The sequence below is a fragment of the Lemur catta genome, chromosome 7 (assembly GCF_020740605.2).
Source record: "Lemur catta isolate mLemCat1 chromosome 7, mLemCat1.pri, whole genome shotgun sequence".
NCBI lineage: Eukaryota > Metazoa > Chordata > Mammalia > Primates > Lemuridae > Lemur > Lemur catta.
The window spans coordinates 102565640-102589497 of record NC_059134.1 but is presented as its reverse complement, the minus strand read 5'-3'; the positions used below and the strand labels follow the sequence as shown (position 1 = coordinate 102589497).

Here is a 23858-nt window from a genome sequence, read left to right as displayed (position 1 = left end):
GATCACAACAGAGGCTGAAGTGAGGCGATCTCTCTCCTCTCTCCTTGGAAAAGCAGCTCCACGGAAAAGCAGCCAGGACAGATCACAAACCACATTTCCTCGTCACTGCTCTTTCTGATCTAGACCTTGTTCTTGTGGACAGCTTCTAGAAACTTCAGAGAGCCACAGGGACCAATTCTTACATATAGACTTAGCTCATCTTCCTAGACAGTCAAAGGAAGGACAGCTAATCCTACACTCATACGCATGACCCAGTCAGGACCTTCACTGGGGATCCAGCTGGAAGATTCTGGAAGCCACTGCACAGGGAATCCCCCACCCATCACCCCCGTCACTTCCTTGGTGGCCGCTGCTGCTGCTGGAGGATCCTGACTCCCGCAGGCCCTGGCAGCGTCCACGGCACACAGTGCTGCGCGTCACGCCGGGTGTTTGGAACGTGGCCTCTCACTCCCGGGTCTGAGCTGCCCGGCGTGAGGCCGTCACTCCTCCCTCCGCAGCTCCCGGGTGACCAGACCCACCGTCGCTGGGCGTCAGGGATACTGTGGGATATTTTATCTTTGTTTCTTAGTCGAGATCCAACCTCAGGGCATCCCCGATTTCAGTTCAGTTTGCAGAATTCTAAGGAGAAAGGATCAGTCCCTCACCCTGAACATTCAGAAGAGGAGAGCAGCGCCTTGGGAAACGGAGGAAGGTGCCCAAGGTCGCCGGCAGGGCAGAGGTGGCCTCCAGAGCGTGGGTCTGGCCCTGTCGGGGTCAGCTCTGGGGCGCAGCCGCACCAGCTACAGCACCCAGCCACTCAGCAAGCTCTGGTCTAGGCTGGGCTGGAAGGTACTTTGTAGACATGGCTGACACCAGCAATCCATCGACTTCAAGTAAATATTTTCCTCAGTAATGTACGTGGGCCTCCTTCAGGCAGTTGAAAGGCCTCAAGAGCAAAACTGAGGTTTCTCCGGGGAGAACAATTCTGCCCCGAGACTGCAGCACAAGCACCTGCCCAAGGGTTCCAGCTGTCCCGCCCTGCAGGGTCAGACCTGCCTGCCATCGTGTGAGCCAGTTCCTTGAAATGAATCTCTTAACGTGTGCTCTACTTCCGTGTCGATATCTGTATCCACATCCTACCAGTTCTCTGCAGAAGCCTGACTGACACCGTCACAAGACACACAGCTCCTGGCCAGGGACCTCACGGCCCAGCATCTGCAGCAGCTGGGTCACATGACCTGTCCTCTCAGGCCGCGATGTGTGTCCCCGCTGTGCCCAGCCATACCCGAGAGGGCAGGGTTTCTTCAGACTCTCTCCCACCACCTGCTGGTGGGAGGCAGAGGCCCCTAAGGCCCTTGGGGCTGACGGGGCCACTCCATGGAAGGGCCTGGACGCCTCAGTCATAGCACTGGCAAAAGCAGCCTGCCTGCGGACCAGGAGAAACCACACCGGGAGGCTGCCCGGCAGGAAAGGAACATGCGCGACATTAAGCAACCAAGTTGTGAGTTTGTTTGTTACGGCAGCCAACATGGAGATACCCAGTGCACACGGGTGGGCAGTTTTAGAGTCTGGGCAAAAGCCGCCCTTTTGTCTCCCGATGAAGAGCAACGCTACCTGTTCTCCGTTCCACAAACGCAGCGGACCATCCGACACGCACTCCATCCTGGAGGGGCACCAGGCAGGAGACACAACAGCAAGGTGCTGTCCCTGCCCTCGAGGGGCCTGCATTCTGGCAGGATGGGGTGGGGGGACATGCACATAATTAACCAGCAATTTCCCAGAGCGCCACCCTCCCTGACAACACTCCTCACGTGCACAGCAACACGGCCAGCGTGGCACTCTGCCGGCAAGTCTCCAGGCTGATGCACGCAGAGAGGTGAGATCTTGTTAACTGGGGCACACCTGTCTCTCATGCACAGACAAAATAAAAGCCACAATCACAACCTCCCCCAACTTTTTACACGCATCCTCTAGAGCCTACACGTTTGGGACGAAGAAATCTACTGAGGGCTGTTGGCGTGTGAGGGAAGCCTGCCCGAGGCGCTGAACTGAAAAGCCTGGATCTGTTTCTGCTCCTCTGCGGCTCCAGGCGGACGCACGTGAGGGCTAATCCGTGGCGGTCACTCCGTGCAGGAGGCTGCCCAGGTGCAGGTATAGGTCAAAGCACGAGGTGTCAGGAGTCACAGAGAACAAGTCACAGCCCCAGCCTGCTGACTCCCTATCTGTGTGCTCCTAGGGGTGGAGACGGGGGTGAAAATTCCTGCTCTGCCTACTCCACACAGTCGATGAGACAGCATGTAGGAAGCCCACTGGGAACAGTGAAGCCCCCGAAGAAGTTAGAACTGAGGTTCAGGTCAGTAAGCCCATCACACGTTAAAGGCGTAACTACCAAACTGTTCGTGGAACTAAGCCAGACTTGCATCATTTTTTTAAAAGAGATCTCACTCTGCCGCCCAGGCTGGAGTGCAGTGGCAGGATCACAGCTCACTGCAGCCTCCAACGCCTGGGCTCGAATGATCCTCCCGCCTCAGCCTCCCTGAGTAGCTGGGATTACAGGCATGTCACCATGACCAGCTATTTTTAAATTTTTTTTTTTTTTTTTTTAGAGATTGGGTCTTGCTACGTTGCCCAGGCTGGCCTTTAACTTCTGTCCTCAAGTGATCCTTCAGCCTTGGCCTCCTGAGTACTGGTTGAGCCTTCAGTCTTGGCATGAGCCACTGCATCCAGCCTGAACTTGGATCACTGAATCAACCAACCAACCAGGGTCACCATCTGACTCTGCTGTTAGTTCTCCCCAGTCTAACGACTGTCACTAGGTGATGAGAACTCAGTTGGTCCCGTTCACAAGTATCAGCTGCCCGGAGCGGCCACTTTTTCACTGTGCTGCTCATTCCTTGAATCATGGACCTGTTTCATTTAATGTTCATGAATGGGACTTACAAACTAAACATTCGCTTCACAATAAAAACAGAGGTGCTACACACACACACAAAAACAACTTCCGAGGGCTCAGACAAGGCTGTGTAGAAAAGAGTTTGCTAGTTGAAAACGTTTAAAAAATATTTTGTACCATCTTGCTGATTCCATGTGCATTCAAGGTCTGCTAATTTCAACATCAGAAAAAGCTACAAAAAGCACTAATGTGAAAAAAAAAGGGATAAAGTGGACTGCATTTAAGATTCAAAAGCCCTTTTACTCATTAAAGACATACAGTGGACCCCTGAATGACACAGTTTGAACTGTGCAGGTGTTCTTATACTCAGACTATTTTCCACCAAATGCAGGTCGGAAGTACAGTGTCTGCAGCATATAAAACCTGCATGTACAGAGAGCTGACTTTCTGTATACACGGGCTCTACAGGGCTGACTGTGAGACTTTAGTATGTGTGGATATTGCTATATGGGGGCAAGGGGGCAGTTTGCAGTCCTGGAACCAACCCCCTTTGTACACTGAGGGACAACTGTAGGTAGAAAATGAAAAGGCAGGTCACAGACTGGGAAAAATATTTGCAACACATATCTGACCAAGTACTGATAGACTATATAAAGAACTACAAATCAATAAGGGAAAGATAAACATTCCCTCCAGTTAAAAATGGACCAAAGACTAAAAGAAGCTATACATATAGCAAATAAGCATATAAAAGTGTTCAATAACAGTAATCATCAGAAAAATGCAAATTATACCCACAATACAATGCCACTTCAAAGTATTAGGACGGCTGAAATTAAAGAGGCTGATGTTACTAAATGCCGATGAGAAAATGGAGCAACTGGAACTCTCATATGCTACTGGCAGGAGCATAAAATAGGACGGCAGTTTGGAGACCTGTGTGGCACTTTTTTATAAAATTAAACACACTCTTATCATACGACCTGGCAGTTTTCCACCTAGAGAAATGGAAACTATGTCCACAGACAGATGCACAAAAACCTTCCTTGCACCTTTGTGTGTGTCAGCAACCCACATGCCCATCGTCAGAATGGGCAAACTGGTATGAACGTGTAACAGAAAGTGTTCTCAGCAATGCAAACACACAAACTACCAACGCCCCAGCAACACAGCCGACAGCACAGGTGTTAGGCTGAGTAGAAGTAGTCAGGCCCAGGAGAAGGAGCTGTGGGGTCCCATCTGTGTGAAATCCAACAACAGGCAAAACGGATCTCTGGTGACAACAGTCAGAACCCTGCTGGCCTCCGTCGGGGGCTGGAGGAGTGGCTGGAAAGCAGCCCGAGGGAACTTCCTGGGGTGAGGGAAATGTTTTATACATCTCAACTGCAGTCGGAGACACGGGTGTATACATTTGTCAAAATGCATTATTCTTGTAATCTGTGCATTCTACCGTATGTGATTCACACATCTACGAAAGAAGTTAATAAAAAAGACAGTGTTAAGTCATGATCTTAGAAAGCCCAGGGCAGACGGGAACCGCTCTGGAGCCCTCCCCGCCCTCCCCCATCTCTTTGTGGTGTTCTCCAGGGGCACCTGGCTCCCCTCAGGTCACAGGGAAGCCTTCCTCCTCTGACTCACATGTTCATGTTTTCACCATCTGTGTTAGGGAGAAGGATGGCTCCCCTAAAGATGTCCACGTCCCAATCCCCTACACCTGTGGATATGTCACCTTGATGCAAAAGGGGATCGAAGCTGCCAATCAGTTGACCTGTCCTGGATTAGCCAGGTGGAGCTAACTGCACAAGTGGAAGAGGAGGAGGAGGAAGGGACAGGCAGAGAGACACACTACAGGACGCTACCCACAACCGCTGGGAGAGGGAGGAAGGGGCCACGTGGCAAGGACTGTTACAGCCCCAGGGAGCTGGAAAACACAGAAAAATGGATTCTTCTCAGAGATTCTAGAAAGAAATATAGCCCTTCGGACACCCAACATCGGCCACGGTGACAGCCACACCTGTACCTGCCCAGGTAGATTATCTGCTTTATCAAGGATGCTGCCCACAGACCAGAGCATGGGCGGGAGCAAGAACACCCTTCTAGGAATCTCTGCTCCACCCCGACGACTTCTTCCCACAACAAACACGAGCCACCGCCCTACTGGAAGCTCCTTCCACAGGATGTGCCTCAGCCTGGCAGGCTCCACCTCGTCCCCTTGCCCCGTGTGGCCACACAGTCAGTGGGGTCGTGGGGCAATGCTGGCAGGTGGGCAGGAAGAGCCCACCGCAGAGAGCAGGCTCAGGCTGCTCCAAATGGCCCTGCCTTTTCCTGCCCACTGTCCAGGGAGCTGCCGTTCTCCGGAGGGAGAATGGAGACAGCAGGAAGACCCAAAGGCTGCCAGATCCAGCAACAACATGAAAGAGTGGAGGGAGGGGAGACCCAGTGTGGCTCTGAAATAGCGCTGGGGGCGGGGGGAGGTGCAGGGCCAGCTCAGGAAGAGGAGGGCCGGCTTTCCCTCCGGGTCAGAAGGGCCACAGGACAGTGCATCAGGCGACCAGGGAAGGAGGGCTGAGCTCACAGGCTTTGCCCTTCACAGGCAAGATGGGCTGGGCAGGCCGCTTGCAGGAGAGGGTGGCACTGGCAGGGCCAGGAGGTCCAGCCTTTACTGGGGCTCAGTGTTCTCACCGCCACATCCAGAAAAGCGTGCTCCCACTCCCTGCTGGCCACCGACCCACCCAGACAGAGCACGTCCCAGCTTCCCTTTCCAGGCTGAGTTTGGGACATGGCCTATCTCCGTATCCCTACAGTACCGCCTGCAGTGGAGCCTGAGCAGGGATTCAGCAGCAGGCGAGGAGCTGTATGAATTGATCTCCCGATTCAAGTCAAGAAAACCTGTTGAGCCCCCCGACAAAGACCCCAAAGCCAGCCTGGCCCACGGAGACCCAGTGGACAGAGAGACAGCGCCAGGCTTGGCAGAGCAGACGATCGGGGGCAGGGGGCTGCCTGGTGAGCACCCGGACTGAGAACCTCTAAGACAGGGCAAAAGACACCTCTGAGCAGAGCTCAGAGGCCACAGGGTCTGCCCAAGGACACGCGGCAAGGTCAGTGACCAGAGTGTACTCGGCTCCTTCTGACACGTGCACGGCAAGTCTGGGATTCTACAAAAAGCCAGAAACTGTTCACACACACGTGCACCGATTTCTTCTTCTAAGACACGGCTTCGCTTTTCCCCGACTCTCACATGTATACTTTTTTTCTCGGTACCATTTTTACATAAGTGGTCTCCTCTTAACATTTTAATCAATGCAATCTTTTGGCAATCAATGTAAAAGCGATTTTCAGCAAGCGCTATATCTGGAAGTTCTCAGAGAGATGCTGGGATGACTTCCCATCGCGAACGCCGAACTCTTTCGAGCAGTTTTTACGGAGGCGTTCGAGGCGTGGCTCTCGGGGAGGCCTGGGAGAGTCTCGCCTGCAAATGGGAAGCCGCCTGTTTTGTGACATTGGTACAAGAGATCGAAAAAGAAATTTAATCAGCCCCCCAAAGTCTCTCCCTGACGGCTGGAACATACGGCCCAAGTTTTCTGGGACGTGCGCAGAGCAGCCTTTTCACTAAAAGCTTCCACGCCATCCTGTGATGCGTTTCTGGTTTGGACGAAGCCCAGGGGAACAGAACCAACCAACCCGTTTCCGAAGATCTAGAGCAGCCCTGGATCTGAGACTCAGCCCTGCTCCACCTCGCGGCGGCCTCGTCCTGCCACACACTCCGATGTCGCCGACGGCGCTGGCCACAGGCCTGGGAGAAAGCAAGGGTGGGCCGGCAACGCGGCGCCCGCCTTACCTGCCTGGCCGTCCCGGGGCCTGCACTGCACCTCCTCCACGCACTCGGCTGGGAACCACCCAGTGTGGCCGCGGGCGCTGCCTTCCCAGAAGCCCCCTTCGCCGATGCTCAGCACTAGAGGCAACAGAAAGGAGAGGTGTTAGCAGGGCAGGAGGGTGAATAGCGCAAGGGTGGCCGGGCAGAGGCGCGAGTGCCAGTGTCTCCTGAGCCAAGCCTCGCCCACCAACCACACTTCCTTCAGCTGAGGAGGAGGGGCCCTGGCAAAGCGTCCCCTCGGCACAGCGCCAGGAGACGGAGCCACTCCAGCCCACAGGTGTCCTCTGCCCACTAGGTGACGGGAAGAGAATGAAGCCCTGACGTCCTCGCAGCTTTACACATCTCACACCACGAGCCAGAAGCATCAAGGCACGTGGCTACCTTGTGGCATCTCTCGGTGTCCCCCGTGAGACAGGACAGGGTGACTGGATGTCCTCTCCACCAGTGATTTCAGATATAAACGTGGGGGCCACCTCAAAGGGGAGAGGAGACGATGAGGTCACGTCTGCCTCGCGAGCCTGGGGAGGGCTGGAGGCAGAAGGGCCGAGGGAAAAATCCACCTGTCCCACCCCGTCTGGGTCTTTTAACGCAGCTTGAAGAAAGATCCCAGCAAAAGATGGAAAAGCAGCGCGAGAACTGATGACTGCGTGATGCTGTCTTGAGTCGGAGCAGAAAGGGCTGGACGGACAGGCTCACGGGGAAGCCCTGGACCCCCGAGTGCTGGCTTAATAGTTACGTGGTCGCTGGCAAGGATGGGGATGTCTTTCCAATTTGTGGTCGAAACAAACCCGTCTGCTTAGATAGCAGGGATGGCTGTGTCCCAGCAACCTGGCCCGGGGGACCCTTGTGCAAAGCTGGCAGGTGCGGCCACCCCAGCCTGCAGGGTGGGGGGCTGCTGAGACCAGGAGAACCATCCCCTCAGCCCAGTGTGGGGGCACCGGAGGTCCCTGGCAACGTCAGCTGGAAGAACGAAGCGTATCTGTCCTCACACTCGGCTGCTGACAAGGGTGGGAAACCCAAGCCCTAAAGACACTGGGGGCGGGGGCATGTCACAAGGACCCTTCACAATGCCCCCCTCACCCCACTGTGATAAACACTTTGGCTGTAAGGGCAGAGCTTGCGGTGGCAACGCAAGGAAAAGGGGACCTTTCTACCTTGGGACTCTGGTGCTGGGCTGGAGACACCCCCTGCACCCTCAGCCCCCCACCGTGCAATGGGGAATCAATACCATCTCTCCAAGCCTCACGTTCTTCTAAATCACTCAGGACCTGCAGGCACCACTGTGCAAAGAGGGATCAGGGCACCAGAAGTGTTTTCCTCTAGCCTCGTTTTAACCTCGGAGGCCAGATAAAGAACCACTTAGCCCACGATTTTTGAAAGTTAATGGAACTGAAAATCCTGGCTTTATAAGTTCTTGCCTAATAATCTAAAGAAATGACCTGACTGAAATAGACAAGCAGCATCCCGGGTGACCAGGACAATCATAACCGCCTGAAGCAATTTCCTCCCAAAATCACTACCGCACCCTGAGGCTGCACTCGGTCCGGCTGCCCGGACGTACACCGCGAGGTCCCAGCAGAGTCCTGCGCCCGAGAGGGTCGTTGGAGCACTGCCAGGGGGCCAGGGGCTCAGGGCCCCGCCCCTGTGCCGTGTGAGCTGATGCCCCCGTAGAGACGCCTCCTCCTATTGCCAAGGCCATGGGTAGGTCATTCTGCTGTTTCATAAGCACCGGGGAGAAGGGACCGCGCAGGTAGAGAGTGGACTCTTCTTTGGTGGAAGCTCTGCCACACCTTATCTATGTGACTTGGACAACTTCCTAATCGCCCTGTGCCTCGGTTTCCTCATTTGTCAGACGTTAGCTCACAGCGTTGCTACACGTAGAACAAGCACATTAGCCAGTGTGGGACGAGGACTCAATCAGCACCGTTCGCTTCCTCCCAACCCCAATGCCTGGGGGAACAACGCACTCCAGCTCCACCTTTGACCTCTACCCCGCATGCACTGCTGGGCGTGTTGCTGCTGTTACGAGACCAACAGCAAACGTGAAAGGCCACTTACAGGGTGTGACAGTCCTAGAGGTCCATGCAGCAAAGCAGAGGGGACACGCTGAAAGGAGTTACCTGGCACAGGGAGCCCTTCCCATCGGGCTGGTTTTAGGGGAAGAGGAAACAGGATCTCTGCTGAGACCCGACTCAGACCTGGGGGTGGGGGAGAGGCCAGGGGCTACTCCTGGGCATCTGGCTGTGCACACGGTAGCTGGTGTTCGCTTTAGAGAGGGGGAGGAAGAAAGCGGGTGGAGGAGAGGATGTGGAGGACTCTGGGGTCCCCTTCTGAACATCCTGTGCTTCCGGCAGTTGGCATTTCATAGGCTCATCTGCTCCCGGTAGCCACGTGTGAGTCCGGCACACACGTGTGCTGGCCCCGGGACGTGCATCTGGGCTCGCACACTCGGGTTTTCACCTGCCCATGTTCTCAAGGGCAGGTTTGGAGCGCTTCCCTGATGGGAACACCTGCGTCCAGGTAGGAAGGGGTGTTCCTTATACAGTGAAGACGGAGTTAGGTTTGGCTCCTATTGAAAAGTAAACGCTTCCCACCCGTGCAAGGAGAGGTGGAGGACAGGAGGGTGCCTCTCCATGGAGCAGAACAAGGAAGAGCACCGGACCGGGAGGCAAGAGACGGGTCCACCGCCAGGATGCTGAGGGACCTGGTGTGAGGGTCCCGCTCTCTCTGTGGCCTCACCTTCCCCTTGGGGAGCATAAGACAGCCAGGCCAGGGGGATTCTGGAATTCCACCTCCCCCCACCCCAATCCCCTTGTGCTTCAGATGGACCAGAGAGGGCTCTGTCCCCGGACCCCAGATGTGCAGGGTAGCCAGGAACATGCAGGACCAGCTCTACCGCAAAGGAGCAGATGGGGATTATCCCAGCCAGGCCCAGGGGGCTGAGGCAGGCTGTGAAGCAGGGCGGGGGGACAGGGGAGCAATGACTGAAATGGGTCTCAAGAGACTCAGGAAGCTCTGGAGGAAGAGGCAGGCGCTTTGAAGGGCTGGACAGAGAATGGGGTGAAGGCACCATGCCCAAAGCCTTGCCACTGGGGGAGGGGCACATGCAGCATGGTCTGGGGCCCCCAGAACCCTGCAGGAAGTGAGGACCATCCCCAGCGCTGTGTCCATTCCAACACAGACGATGCCACTCCCTGCCAAAGCCGTACAAGCCCTCTTGCAAACTGGAAAACACTAACCCCCTGCACTGGATTAGCCAGGGCAGAGGCCCCCCGCCCTGCACCCTGCTGTGCTCTGCCTCCTCCCCCACAACACAAGTAAGACCCAGTGTTGGCCAGGAGGGGTCCACCCCAGCCCACCTGCCTGGGCACAGAAACCAGCCAGGCCCCTAAGGCGCTGGGTGGACCTGAGACCCACCCTTTCCCCTGCTCTGCACTAAACTTCCTTGTTTGGAACATAGCCCTGGGCCTCTTCAATTTCAAGCCACAAAGGGCTTTCTGTGTATCTGTGGTCTTCAGTGTAAACGTGCCCAGGACTCCTGTGGGCCAGGTGCTCGGCGGCGGCAGGCTGGGGCAGACGCCTGCAGGAGTAGCCTGCGGAGGCCTCCTGGTCGCCTGCTCCTCTGCTTCCTCCTGGGCCGCCCCTCCTCCTGCTCCGTCCCCTCCTGCCAAACTCGGCAGCTCCACCACACCCGAGTCCCACGTACTCTGCGCATGCAGGTCTCCCCGGGGTTTCAGCTGTGCCAGACCATGGTACGGCAAACACTCCCCAAACTGAGCACATCCCCTTGGGAACTGGAAGACAGCCTCGCCGGCCACCCCCCAGCAGCCCAGAGCCACGTTGCCTGGTTGGCCCCCTTCATCCCCAGATGACCCACCAGGGAGTTCTCCAGATGCCAACCCCTGCTCCCGTGCCCCTTCTGCCTAGGTGATGAGGCCACCCCCTCGGCCCCATCAACCTGCCTGTAAATCCCCCAAGGCCGGGCTCTTGGCTGAAGACGTTCCCGGAGAAGGAGCTTTCTGAGGCACACACAGCACCTGGCGTCCACTGCCCCGGGCCTGGGGCTGTCTGCCACAGCTCTCAGGGACGTCCTCACCTCAGGGAATGGGCCACCGGCCCCCACTTTGGTCCCCCTATCTCCCCAGCCAGGCCGGTGGGGCTGGGCACACTCTGGGCTCTGTCTGTCCTGCCCGTCATGTGTTCAACGTCCTGTCCCCCAGCCCTACTCATTCCAGCACTTTCAACACTCTGCTTAAACGTCACCTGCTTTGAGAAGCTTCCGTCATACCTTTGGGCTGGGTGAGGGGCTCTCCCCCGGGACCCCAGCCCCCTAGCATTTGCCACGCTGTATCATGGGCTTATTTTTCTCATCTACCAGCGTGGGGGGGCTTCCGGCAAGCAGGGACAATAACCACAGCTTCCTCAGGCCCCGCACATGGCCTGGCACCATAGGGGTTCACTGCGTGTCTGCTAAATTAACCCCCCAAATGGGACCACCGCTGTGCTATGTGCTGCACCAGAAGGCAGAGGGGGTGGGGAGACTCCCTGGGAAGGGACGTGTCGGCCCAATCCCAAGCCATGAGAGACACAGGACAGCAGTTGGTCTGGGCAGAGGAGAAGCGGGATGGAGGCATCAACGTGAGAGGATATGGGGCCAAAATACACATACTCCACAGCTCAGAAAGTGCAGTCATCATCCACACACCCGCCCACCCACTCACCACCCGCCCTTCCCCCCCCCACACACCCCCGCCTACCCATTTCATCCGTCTATCCGTCTGTTCATCCACCCACCCACCCATCTCATTCATGCATTGATCCATTCACGAATCCGTCCATCCATCCGTTCACCTGTCCCTTCCCAAGCACTGTGCCATGGGCTAAGGAAACAAGACTATGACACAGTCCTGGACTATAAGGGGTCCACAATATGTCACAGTCAGAAACACCGCAAAATCTCCTGGGGAGCTTGTTAAATATTCGGATTCCCAGTCCTGTCCTTGCAAGTTCCGATTCTGCAGCTCTAGGGGTGGGTGGGCAGGAGGGCTGCGTGTCTACTGAGCTCCTGGCATGGCCCAGATGCGGGACTCCGGGTAGCAGAGGCTCAGACTGCGCTCAGGAGCTCGGCCCTGGCTCCTGCGCAAAGAACTACCAGGGCTGGAGGGACAAAGAAAAGCCCTTGAAGTCACAAGAAAGGAGCGCCACCAGGGGAACGAGAGTAGGCCCTCCCCTGCTCTGGGACACCCCTTGTGTTAGGAGCAGAAGGCTGGGGGCACGCTTTCCCAGGTACCTGGCACCAACCGTCCACTGGGACAGTGACCCCTGCCCTTGTGGGGCTGAGCAGAAAAGAGGCGAACAAAGTGAGACTTGTGTTGGAGCCGGGAACTGTGGTGTTACCAGCAGGACCTCAGGGCCGCCTGCGCCTGTCACAGCCATCCTGCCCGCCTGCTGCCCAGGACCCACCTTCCCTCGCAAGGAGCGAGTGCAGTTCTCGGGAAACCCTGCCATAGCTCCTGCCCCTGCCGGCCAGGAAGCAGGGTCTCTTGCACCCCTGCAGTGGTTCCTCTGAAGTCAAGGGGACAGATGTCTGCAAGAGGACCGTGGCTCCACAGGCAGAGGATCACCTCGACCTGCCTGTCACCAGGGACTGCCAGGCAGGCAGCAAGGATGGCAGGGCCACCACGGAGACAAGGTGCTGACAGCTTGGCAGGAAGGAAGTGCAGGCTCCCAGCCGACAGCACAAAGGGGCCCCGTGCCAACCACGTGCAAAAGGCCTGCGCAGCCCATGCAGAGCTCTGCCGAGAACAGCCGTCCTCCGCAGTCACCCTCTGCGGTGGGAGCTCTGCAGCCAAGCTCCACCATCTCTGCTCTCTCCGGAGCCAGGCTCGGCACCCCACACGCCCCACACGCCTACAGCGAGGGGCGGGCTCCCGTCCAGGTCTGGAGTTTGGGGAGGGGGCTGTTGGGCCGGAGTGTGCTGGTGTGGGGTGCAGAGGAAGCAGCCAGGCCCACGGAGGGGCCAGGGAGGCCCAGACCTCAGCCACGGCCAGGAGGAGTCACGTGACCGTGCTTCTTTCCTCGTTTTGGATCATTCTGTGGGAGCTCAGGGAGCTGGGGATGCTCTGGAGCCCCCAAAGCTGCTGGGAACAAGGCATGAGGTGCAGATTCGTGTGCACCATCTCCCACAGGGCTCTCGCCCACCCAGGCCCCTCTGAGTCCTGGGTCTCCATCTCCGCCTGGCTGCCCCCCCACCATTGCCCGAGGACACACCTGGCATCAGCAGCTCAGTCACACTAGTCTCCTCCCTTATCCGCTCCTGTCACCATCTCTGGTTTATGTAGAAGGACGCAAAGCCCCAGGGAGAGTGACTGGCCCTGGTCACCCAGGGGCTTTATAGGGCTCTTGCCGGAAGGCTTGGTTCTGATCGGGAGCCCCGAGTGGGCCTGGGGCGTGCGCAGCAGGGGGATCCTCCTGGAATGAAGGCCCAGGGCTGTGGGCCAGGGGCTTAGCCAATTTCAGAGCCTGGGCTGGGCGAGGAGAACCCCGTGATGTTTTGGGGTCACATGGTGGAAAGGGCCACGTGGTGGAGGTCAGAGCAGGCTGCAGCCTGTGCTGAGTGTTCACACGAGCCCCCACTCCTCGGCCTCCCGAGCAGACGCTGACTCAGGGGGCTGCCTGACCGGGAAGTGCTGCGGTTATTTTCAGCATAGCTACGCAGTGCTAATTAGGCAATGGCTAATTAGCAGTGCGGGGGACCTGCCCCTTCCCCAGGTGTGTCAGAACAGTGTCTGCTCCTGCCCTAGTGATGGCCGAGCTCGAGTTCTGCCTGCAAGGAGGCTGCTGAGAGGCACAGGCTAGAGGACACAGGCCCACTGGGCAGGGGTGGGGGTGGGCGGTGGTGCAGGAAGGTCCCTGAACCTCGGTTCCTGCAGCCCCCACGCCCTGCCCTGGCCCTGCCAGCTCCACTCACAGGCTGGGAGGAGCTCACAGACGCTGTGTGGCAAGAGGCACCACCAGCTCAGCCTGATGTGGGCCTCCCCGCTGCACCCCCTGGATGCCCTCCTGCAACCCACGGGACCCTGGGAAGCGAGAGAAAAGTGCAGCAGAGGCAGCAGGTACCAGGGGAGGCGGTTTCCCACGCAGCCCGCTGAGCTGCCGGAACTGCAAAAACAGGCTCTGGTCCAGGGAGGGCCGTGTACTCGGCAACGGCGTTTTAAACACCTTCTAGTGAGTGAGGCGCCTCCCTGGCCACCAGCCAGCCACATCTAAAACGGCAGCGACCTGGACATCACTGGCGAGTTGCCGCCCTGTCAGCGTCACTGAGCATGACTAACGTGCAGGGGAAAAGAGTCGACTCTGTGATTTTATCATTCACATTCAAAGCAGTAGGGAGTGTGAATTTTTACATTTATAATTTCAAAACCAACAAAAATACCACGTTAAACCACAGTGGGGCAATTCAGGAACTTTTGCATATGGCTACCATGGACAAAGGCCGTAATGGACGCCGCCACTGAAAACAGCTCTAAACCGGAACGTGGTGCACAGAGCAGCCACCGGAAGGGGCTGGAGATCAAACAGAGGCAGCTGGACCCTGGTGGGGCTATAGGTTTGCCCGGAGGAGAGGGGAGGGAGCTACACGAGAAAGTCCCTTCTCTATGGCTTTCAACCCGGGCTGGACAGTCCCCATGGCAGGGCCAGCGCTGGAGGGACACACTGGGGAAAACCCTGCAGTGTGAACAGCCTGAAGAGGCAGGAAGGTGGAGCCAGGAAGCCATGCACTGCGAAGAGCATGGGGAAGTCCCTGCAGGGACACAGGCGGAGAGGGGGCTGCAGACTCAACTCCCCTCCCAGCTCCCCGACAGACCCCTGAATGACATATGCACAGGACAGGCTCAACTCGGCTCAGCTAAACCCACGGAATCTGAACTGGCGTAGAGCTGTCACCCAAGCAAACTGCCACAAGCAAGGGAAGAAACTCCCGGGGGAAGAACATCTGAAGCCAGAATCTCTACAACGTAACCTGCAGATGTGCAGAACACAACAGAAAATCACCAGGCAGCGAGGACCTGAGAGAATGAAATGTGTTCTCAAGAGAGGAGAGTCAGCTGAGCCCGAACCCAAGACAGACCTGACATTGGAACCGACACACAGGGATTTTAGAGTGAGGCTTATGCCACTCCACGACGCTGTCAAACACATGTTTTCAGTGAGCAAAAAATCTCAACAGGAATAGGAAGTCTTGGCAAATAAAAAGAAACGATAACATAATACATATGGAAATTCTAGTGAACGTAAAATTTCTGAGTTATAAAACTCACAAGCATAGATGGATTTAATAGCTAAAGGGACATTTCAAAGGAAAGAGGAAGTGAACTAAAACACAGATCGATGAAAACGATTTAACGTGAAGAAAAATTGATTGAGAGAAAAATAAATAGAGCTCCAGGGACTTGTCTGATGCTATCAAATGATCACGTGTGTGCAGCTGGAATATCAGAAGTCGAGAGAGAGAACGGGGCTCTCCAGTCCCCAGACTACTGGGTTAGCCCAGGTGAAGTCCGCCTGATTAGTGCCGAGAACAGAGAAGGGAACTGAGTCAATTACCTGCCACGGGCTGAACGGCAACTCAGTGGGGAAGTTAGGATTTGAACCTACTCTACCGACCGCAAAGGCACACACTTTCCATCCTGTGCCAAACATCTCCTGGAAGCCTATCCTCTAACAACGGGACCCGAGCATGCTGGGCACACTATGCTTTTCCTGGTCTGCCCAGCAAGTTCCAACTGCCCCCGGGGAGGCCCCTGTATCCCACACCTGCTCTTCTCTGGTTCCCTCCCGTGAAGCTTCAGCTGAGGCCTCACTGCCAACTTCCCTCTGACCCACACATACCACCACGGCGTCCACCTTCCTGAGTTGCCTCACATACCTCATCTCCCTGGGCAGAAACCACTGCTGGCTCCCCAGTACCCTGGGAGCAAAGTCTACCTCCCTGGCCCAGCATTTACGGCGGCCTCAGGAGGCTTTTCAGCCACAGTTCCCAGGATCCTGCTCTGGGAAACTTCCTCCCAAGCTGGTAGACGTCCTTCCTTTGAATGCTGCAGGCCTTGGCTCACGCTGGACTGTCTACCCGGGTGCTCCAAACTGACCTACGCCAGGGTCTGCCCCGACACTTCATGGCTCCAGGGGGTTTTCTGGCTGGAGCCGTCATGCGGCTCTTCCCTGCACCTCCCACTGCGGAATCTCATTCCAGACGTGCGTGTGTTGTCCTTCCTCCCCGACGGACCCAGCACTGGGGACAGGTCACTCTGTTCCCCATTCCTGCCCTCCCAGGGCTCTATTTTCCACAGGGGCCCTGCAGAGGAGATGCCTTGGACGCTTCCCCCCCGCAGGCCAGCCAAGGGGGTCAGAAAAGCCTTAGGGGTGCCAGCCTGCCCCTGCCCCAGAAGCAGAGGATGACCAGCAGACACTGACCTTTGACCCTGTCGCCGCGGTGAAGGGGGATCTCGCCGTCGACTTGGGGCTGGTATGGCTTGACGACGACGAAGAGCCTTCCGGGCACGGCGCTGTAGAGCTTCCTCTTGGGCCCCGGGTACTCGAAGGCCGAGAGCGGGTCCTTGTTGGCACCAGGAGCGAAGGGCGACCTGGATCGGGCAGAGGGGCAGAGAGAGAGGAGGTCACTGGCCACGCTCTGGGAACTGCAGCCAGTGGGCTCAGCAAACACCGTGTCGCCAGCAGCCATGCTGGAACTCGGGACGCCAGACAGTGCTGGAGACGAGAACAGGCCAGGGGCCGAGTCTGTGGATGAAAGACTCGAGTAGATCCCACAGTTCCACTTCCGGTGTCTCCGCAAAGGAACTGAGAGCAGGGTCTCAAAGACACACCTGTGCACACGTGTTCCCAGCAGCGTAGTCCCGACAGCCAAAGGCGGGAGCGACCCAAGCGCCCGTCGACAGATGAATGAACAAACAAGACGCGGTCTCCCCATACGACGGGATGTCACTCAGCCTTCAAAAGGAAGGTGATGCCCACACGTGCTATGACACGGACAGACACGGACGGTAGTCACACTCACGGAGACAGAAAGTAGAATGGTGGGTGCCAGGGGACAGGGGAGGGGACGGGGAGGGAGTGTTTAATGGGGACAGAGTTTTGGTTTGGAAAGTGAGAAAGTTCTGGAGACGATTGGTGGTGAGGGCTGCACAGCAATGTGAATGTGCTGAACACCACTGAACCACTCGCTTACAAATCATTAAGGTGGTAAGTTTTATGTTACGTGTATCTTACCATAATTGAGGAAGAAAGACACAGGTGGAGGAGCCATCGAGGCAAGCCCTGGCCACCTCCCACCTGTCCCAGAAGACGTTTTATCCGCCTCACTATGAATAGGCATCCTGCCGGGCAAGGAGGCACCAGAACCTTCTGTCAAAGCTGGTCAGGACCATGGCGCACACAGCCCACTCCCAGCGGCCACCAGTGACATTTGCAAGAGGAACTTATATCCACTCTTGCTGTCATTGATTTTGCAAAGGGCCTACATTTCTAGGCCGACTTCCGCACCTGACTGCAAGACACACCCTAACTGCGCCCACATGCGATGCGAGAGACACAGGCTTTCATAGATAAACTCGCAAAGGGGCTTCTCCTAACACCATCGCTGGACGGATGACCCCGGCTGACTTCCCAGGACAGAGGAGAGGGCACATCCACCCCCCCCCCCAGGGGCCCAATGATACCCAGGAGGCGTCACCTCGCTGCTCTCCCCAGGACCAGAGTGTTAGGAGACAAACACCCGCACGGAGGAAGCTGGGCAGGGATTGCAGGACAACGTTCTAGAGCGTTCTGCTCAGAAAGACAAGAAAAGCGTTCACCCGTGGCTGGTGTCTTCCAAGAGGGCATCCGGCCTCAGGGATGTGAGTGGAAGATTACTGACACGTGAGGGAAGGTTCCAGAACTGGAAGTACATCTGAGTCCAGGGAGAGGGTGGACGCAGGCCCTAGATTTGTCACCAGGAGAGTGGGGTCCCCTACTGTGTCTCCTCTCAAACCACAGGTGCTATGGCCGCTGGGACCAGGGAAGCAGCCTCAGTCTTTCCACAAGGACAGGAAGGGGACACAGGACCAACACACAACGAAACAGCCTTGCAGGGAAAATTCCAGAGGCTGAGATGTGACTTTCGGTATTTAACATGAACCCCTACGTGCCCATTGTACCATAAATGCGTGTCCCTGATAAACGCCCCATGGTTGGTCTGCGCTTAGCAAATCCACAGAAGCACATAGTGCTGCTCCCCTTCAATGAATGTCATTTATCCCCAAACACCTTGAGCTCTTGGAGTGGCAACTCCTGCAAGAAGCAAGTCGTGCGGCCACCTCTTGTCCCCAGGTATGGCTCAGTGAGCCAGGTGCCTGCAGAGAGGAAGGACACCAGGCCCTGTCTGTGCCATGAGAAGGTGCGGAAATGCCAGGTCCCCACCGGTGAGGCCTCCCCAGCCCACCGAGGCATCTGCGCTGGCATCTGGGCTCATTTATTCGATCACCTCAACGCAGCCTGACTTGGGGCTGGGCCGGCCCGGGACTGAGCGCAGAGAAACCAGTGCAGGGAGAGACGATGGCCTCCTCCAGCCCTGAGCATCCCGGGCCATCTGCCATCTGGCTCCCAGGTCGGGGCAGAGGTGAGTCATAGCAACCAAGGAGACAAAATTCCCTGCAATAGCGCACATGTCCCCAGGGGGCACCTGACTGTTCCACCTGGAGCCAAGGGGCCGGGGGGGGGGGGGCGGTGGCTCTGGGAGAACACAGCACCCCAGGGTGAGAGTTCCTCCTCTTCCCAGACCCCCACAAACAGAGCTCCTGGACCAGCCCTAACACACCTGCCCACATCTGCCTCAGGCCAGGGAGGCAGCGAGGCCGGCGGCCGCGTCACGGCTCTGTGGACAGTTTGAACCACTTCTCGCTCCCGGGGGCATCTGTGTGACCTTGAGTGAGTCACTTGATTTCTCTGAGCCTTAGTTTCTTCATTTGTAAATGGGTGGTGGAGGGCAGGGGCTGCCAGGGACTAACGAGAGCGTGCGGAGGGTGCAGCTCCGAAGGCGGTTGCTGTCTTGTCTGCCACCGCCAGACTCAAACGCAGGACTGTGCAGACACTGTCAGAACGTCCCCCGCTGGTTCGGGTGTGACAACGGGTGCTCAGAAGCGCTGGACGCATCAACCCCATCAAGGCACTGCAGGGTGGTCTAAGCAACGCGGTCACAGGTGGGCCCTGATGCCCCTGGGCTGCATGGAGCCCCTGGACAGCAAGCGGACCGCCTGGCCAGCTAAGCCCCAGAGTCCTGAAGCACCAGGAGAGCGGTGGAGCTGAGGGGGGCGGGGTGAGGCACAGCCCAGAGGGAAGAGCAGCAGGGACCATGCTGACGGTGGCCGGGCAGACGGTGGGCCGAAGAGCAGGGGCCGCTATCAACTGCTGTTTGGCTGATGTAGCAGCTGCTCAAGCCAAGAGCTTGGGAAGAAATGGGGAGCCCATCTTCTCAGAGGACCCCCACTCCAACACAGCTTCAGCAAGGAACTCCAGGCCCCACTTTCCATCTTCAACAACAGCCTGATGGGAAGTTGAGCCCACCCAAGCTGAGAAGGCGATCCTTATCATCAGAGTCAGAAACCCACCCACTCACCTACCCACCCATCCACTCGTCTACCCATCCATCCACCCACCCAACTACTCACCTACCCACTCATCCACTCGTCTACCCATCCATCCACCCACCCAACTACTCACCTACCCACTCATCCACTCGTCTACCCATCCATCCACCCACCCAACTACTCACCTACCCACTCTTCCACTCATCTACCCATCCATCCACCCACCCATCTACTCACCTACCCACTCATCCACTCGTCTACCCATCCATCCACCCACCCAACTACTCACCTACCCACCCATCCACTCGTCTACCCATCCATCCACCCACCCATCTACTCACCTACCCACTCATCCACTCATCTACCCATCCATCCACCCACCCAACTACTCACCTACCCACTCATCCACTTGCCTACCCATCCATCCACCCACCCAACTACTCACCTACCCACTCATCCACTAGTCTACCCATCCATCCATCTACCCACCCACTCACCTAACCACTCATCCACTCGCCTACCCATCCATCCACCCACCCATCTACTCACCTACCCACTCATCTACTCGCCTACCCATCCATCCATCCATCCGCCCACCATCCATCCACTCATCCACCCACCACGTGCCAGCCCATCCTCCCACGCACCCACCTTACCATTTATCTGAACATTATCTATCACTCATCCACCCAAAGTTCAGAAGGGCCCTGCCTGAAGCCCAGCTGACCACTCACTATAAGTCACTGGACAGGTCAGCTACCCTCCTGAAGCCTCCTCTCCCCGCTGCATGCAGAGTGACCGTGAGGCCCACGCTGCACAGGTGCTGTGTGAATGTGGGCACCGCCCCACCGCCCTGCTGCAGCTGGGAAGTGGGTAACAAAATGCCCACTTACCCAGCTGGTTTAATAGGTGCTGAGTGTGTGTCACGGGACAGGGACGTCAAAGTGCTCCAGTCTGGACACCACCCCAACCTGGAGCTCCGTGCCGTCATCCTCTTTGCGGGCAGCTCCCTGACCCATCAACTGAGGGCCCGGGAGGCCCTTGTCTAAGAACAGGAAGGACGTACGCTTTGTAGACCAGAGCACGCCTGTGGTTCTAGGCACCGGCAGTGATGCACAGTCCCCCAAATGCTCACACACCTTCTCACTCACTGTTAACCGGAACCCCACAAAGTCCCACAAGGCAGCAGTAGGAACTGTCACCCCCATGTCACAGGTGAGAGCACACAGGCTCCACAGACAGTGCCTGGGCATGACGGTGACAGTGCAGAGCTGACGCTCATGTCTCGGCTCCTGACTCCCAGCCCAGGGCTCCCTGCTCCATCTGGGGACAAGATCTCTCCCGCGTGAAGGCGTCTCATCCCTGTGATGTCTCAGAACCACGCCTTCCTGCCAGCCCCAGACACGGCAGGAGCTAGGCCAGGAGAGATGGCAGGGGCCATGCCGGGGCTCCCTCCGTCCTGCCATGCCAGGACAGGGAGGATGCATCTGAAGTCCACCCCCCAACTGCTCATGTTTTTCCTGTGTTCCGGCTATGAACAGCCAGACGGAATTCCAACCAACTTGTTTTTCTTTCGGTACGAGGGCCAAATCGCTGAATTCCCCACATCAGAAAACTGGCATGTGGGTGATCCGGATGGAGACTTGCACCATTTCCCAGCCGTCACGGGTGAGAGGAACTGGCCTCCATACTGAGCTCTCTCCACTCATTCATTAGTTCGGCAGGTGCCGAGTGGGTGGGCTGTGAGCCCAGCACCTTGTGGGTCTGCAGACCGTGAATGTGCGACGCAGCCGCAGGCCTCGTGCAGCCCGCGATCAACGGGGCGGCAGCACAGTGAGGTGCTTTGCTGCATGTCCGCTGGGTAGACAGAGAGAACGGGGTGGGGACCAAAGGCTGGTCAGGGCCTGCACAGGCCTCCCCCTTCAGGGCTGGAAGAAGGGTGAGGCCACGGGAAAGGCTCTGCAGGGACATCCAGGACAAAATCGATGCCACACAGACCATTGATATGACTGGACAGGCACTGAATGGACCTGGCTGCAGCATCAGGGCTGGACCAGGACAGACTCAGGGTGCGGGTGGGAGCCCGTGGAGAGGCCCCTGGGGCCACCCCAAGGGAGACAGAGGGGCAGGCTGATGCACGGAGTCATGGGAGAATTAGAGATACCAAGCGGATGAATCACCCCACCTGGGGACCTGGTGACAATGGGCCCACGCAGAGGATGGGCGGAAGGAGGTGGAATGCTGCTGGCCTGGGGCCCGGGCAGGGGGCGGCGTTCCGGCACAGGAGGCCCCCAGCTCCGAGTGTCGGGTTGGTCACACTAAACCTCACTGACTGGGCTGAAAGCCACGTTTAACTTGTGAGGGCTCAGACCGCTGTCCTCCCCTGTACCGCCGATGTCCTCTCCCTCTCTGGCTTCCCAGGACTGGGTGGAGGACGCACAGTCAGTCTGCACACGCGCCCTTCGCAGCTCGCCCGCCACAGGCGTCAGAGCCTCGCCCTGCCTCTGTTGTCCTGGTGACGGCATCCCTTAAGAGGCACCTCGGGGACTTGGGACTATGAGGAATGTCCCGTCTCGCTGCCTGCGGCTACTCCTTTGGGGAAGGGCGTGGGGCACTGGCTGGGACAATCACAGGGTAGCCTTGAGTGGCCTTCAGAGAAGATGGTCAGATCCACCTGCCTGAGCGAGGGGCCAGACCAGCCAGGGCAGGAAGGGGAATGACACGTGCCCTGAGCTGAGTGTCAAACGTGCTCCCTGGTGACTCCAGCGCCTGCAGTGGGCCTGCCCCTCCCTGATGCCAGCCCCTCTCTGCACCTCGGGCTCACCTCCCCCAGGCTGGTATGAGCACGTCCTCTGCTACATCAGTGCCAGGAACTGACAAGTCCCCCTCTGTCATGTCTGGTGGGAAACACACACATTCACCTGCGTACGGGACGCACCCAACAGAAACACAGGGAGCCTCAGCGAGCCCCTCCCCCTGCCTCCCCACCATGCGCCACCACCCCCAGGTGCAGATGACACAGGGCAGCCAGGGCAGCCTGCCCCACCCCCACTCCATCAGCAGGGCCAGTGCCACTCCCCCCCCAATGCTCTGGGTCAGGACGGGGCACAGGGGAGTGAGCAGCAGTCACCGTCTTGCCCGGGAAACCAGGTCCTTGCTCCACTGGGAGCAAGTCTTGGTGTCCTGGTCCCCGTGTCCCCAGGGAGGTAGGAGAGGGCACACAGGGGTGAACAGAGACCAGGGCCATCGGGGACCCCAGCACTGCATTCACACCCACAAGCCTGACGAGACAGGGGCTTTATCCTCAGGAAGGGGTTCGCAAGGTGAGGTGGATCCCCACTGCCATCCTGGCACCCTAGAACCTTCCGGAACCCATGTCCACCCGGACAGGAAGCAGGTAGAGACCCATGATTTCTGAAGCCCAAAAGGTCCTGCCGTCTCCGTGTGATACTCCTTGTCGATGTGAGTACCTGTCCCTGGCTGGCGTCCACTCGGGCTGGAGGATCCCCGAGGCTGACGTCACCTTCCCCAGGAGAGGGAGCTGGGCGCCAGCCTGAAGCTGCTGCAGTCGCCCCAACACCGAGGCCATCCGCCCATTCCATCTACCTGAACCCCCCAACACCCGCTGCGCCTCGGCTTCCCACAGTGGAGTTCAGGGAAACAAAAGCAATTTGGGTAAAAGACAGACTTTCCAGAGGCCCCACTGGGCTCTGCCAGACCCTCCAGCTCAGCCCCTACCTGTGCAAGGTGAGGGCTGCCGTCCCGTCTCTGTGTGGCAGGTGAGACGAACCAGGCCAGGAGGGTGGCTGAGTCCCAGCCGGACAGCCAGTGGGCAGTGCTGGCGTTAATCTCCACCTATGAACGGCAGGGCAGGATGCTCTCCTCTCTGCCCAGCTAAACCCACCCAGAAACGTCCGTCTAATGACAGGGCGGCCAGACATTCCCTCATGGCGGGTGAGGCTGGGGCAGCCCCCACGACTGGCTGCACAGACGTCCAAGAAATACATCAAGAGCCATTCTGAACCTGGGTGGGGCCCGTCACCACCTGGCAGCTGGCAGGGACTCCAGTGGCGGGTGACAGGGTGGGCAGACTCAGGTGTCCAGGAACGTTCTCCGGAACGTGGCCCAGCCATGCCAGTGGGCGCCACCAGAGGGCGCCACGCCCAGCACGGGGAGCAGGAGCCGCCTGGGAGAGGATGCACAGACGTGCAGGTGCTCTGGTTCCCACCCTCACCAGAGCCCAGGGGCAAGGACAAAACCATAAAACACAAACAGGAAGGCGACAGAGGTGGCGAAGGGATGGAAGAACAGTGAGAAACGAAAGGGTGGGCAGGAGAGACTCCAGGGGAAGATGGGACCTCGGACAGGTGTGGGGTGTCCTCTCCCCCAGAGTGACTGTCCTGCCACAGGTGCCGGCTCGCCCGGGAGGGCCCAGGGAGCCCCCACCTTCCAGGGGCACCGACTGTGCACA

General features: G+C 57.8%; 1 protein-coding gene across 1 annotated transcript in view; it reads right to left on the bottom strand.

The window, feature by feature from the left end:
- The window catches only part of LOC123642167 (SH3 and multiple ankyrin repeat domains protein 3-like), a 322145-nt gene that overhangs the window by 94625 nt on the left and 203662 nt on the right, over window positions 1-23858 (bottom strand). Inside the window, exons 12-13 of the mRNA XM_045557074.1 lie at window positions 16221-16390; window positions 6711-6824 (exon numbers count right to left, since the gene is read on the bottom strand). Coding sequence (XP_045413030.1) covers window positions 6711-6824; window positions 16221-16390 — 284 coding nt within the window. The remainder of the gene's footprint in view (window positions 1-6710; window positions 6825-16220; window positions 16391-23858) is intronic.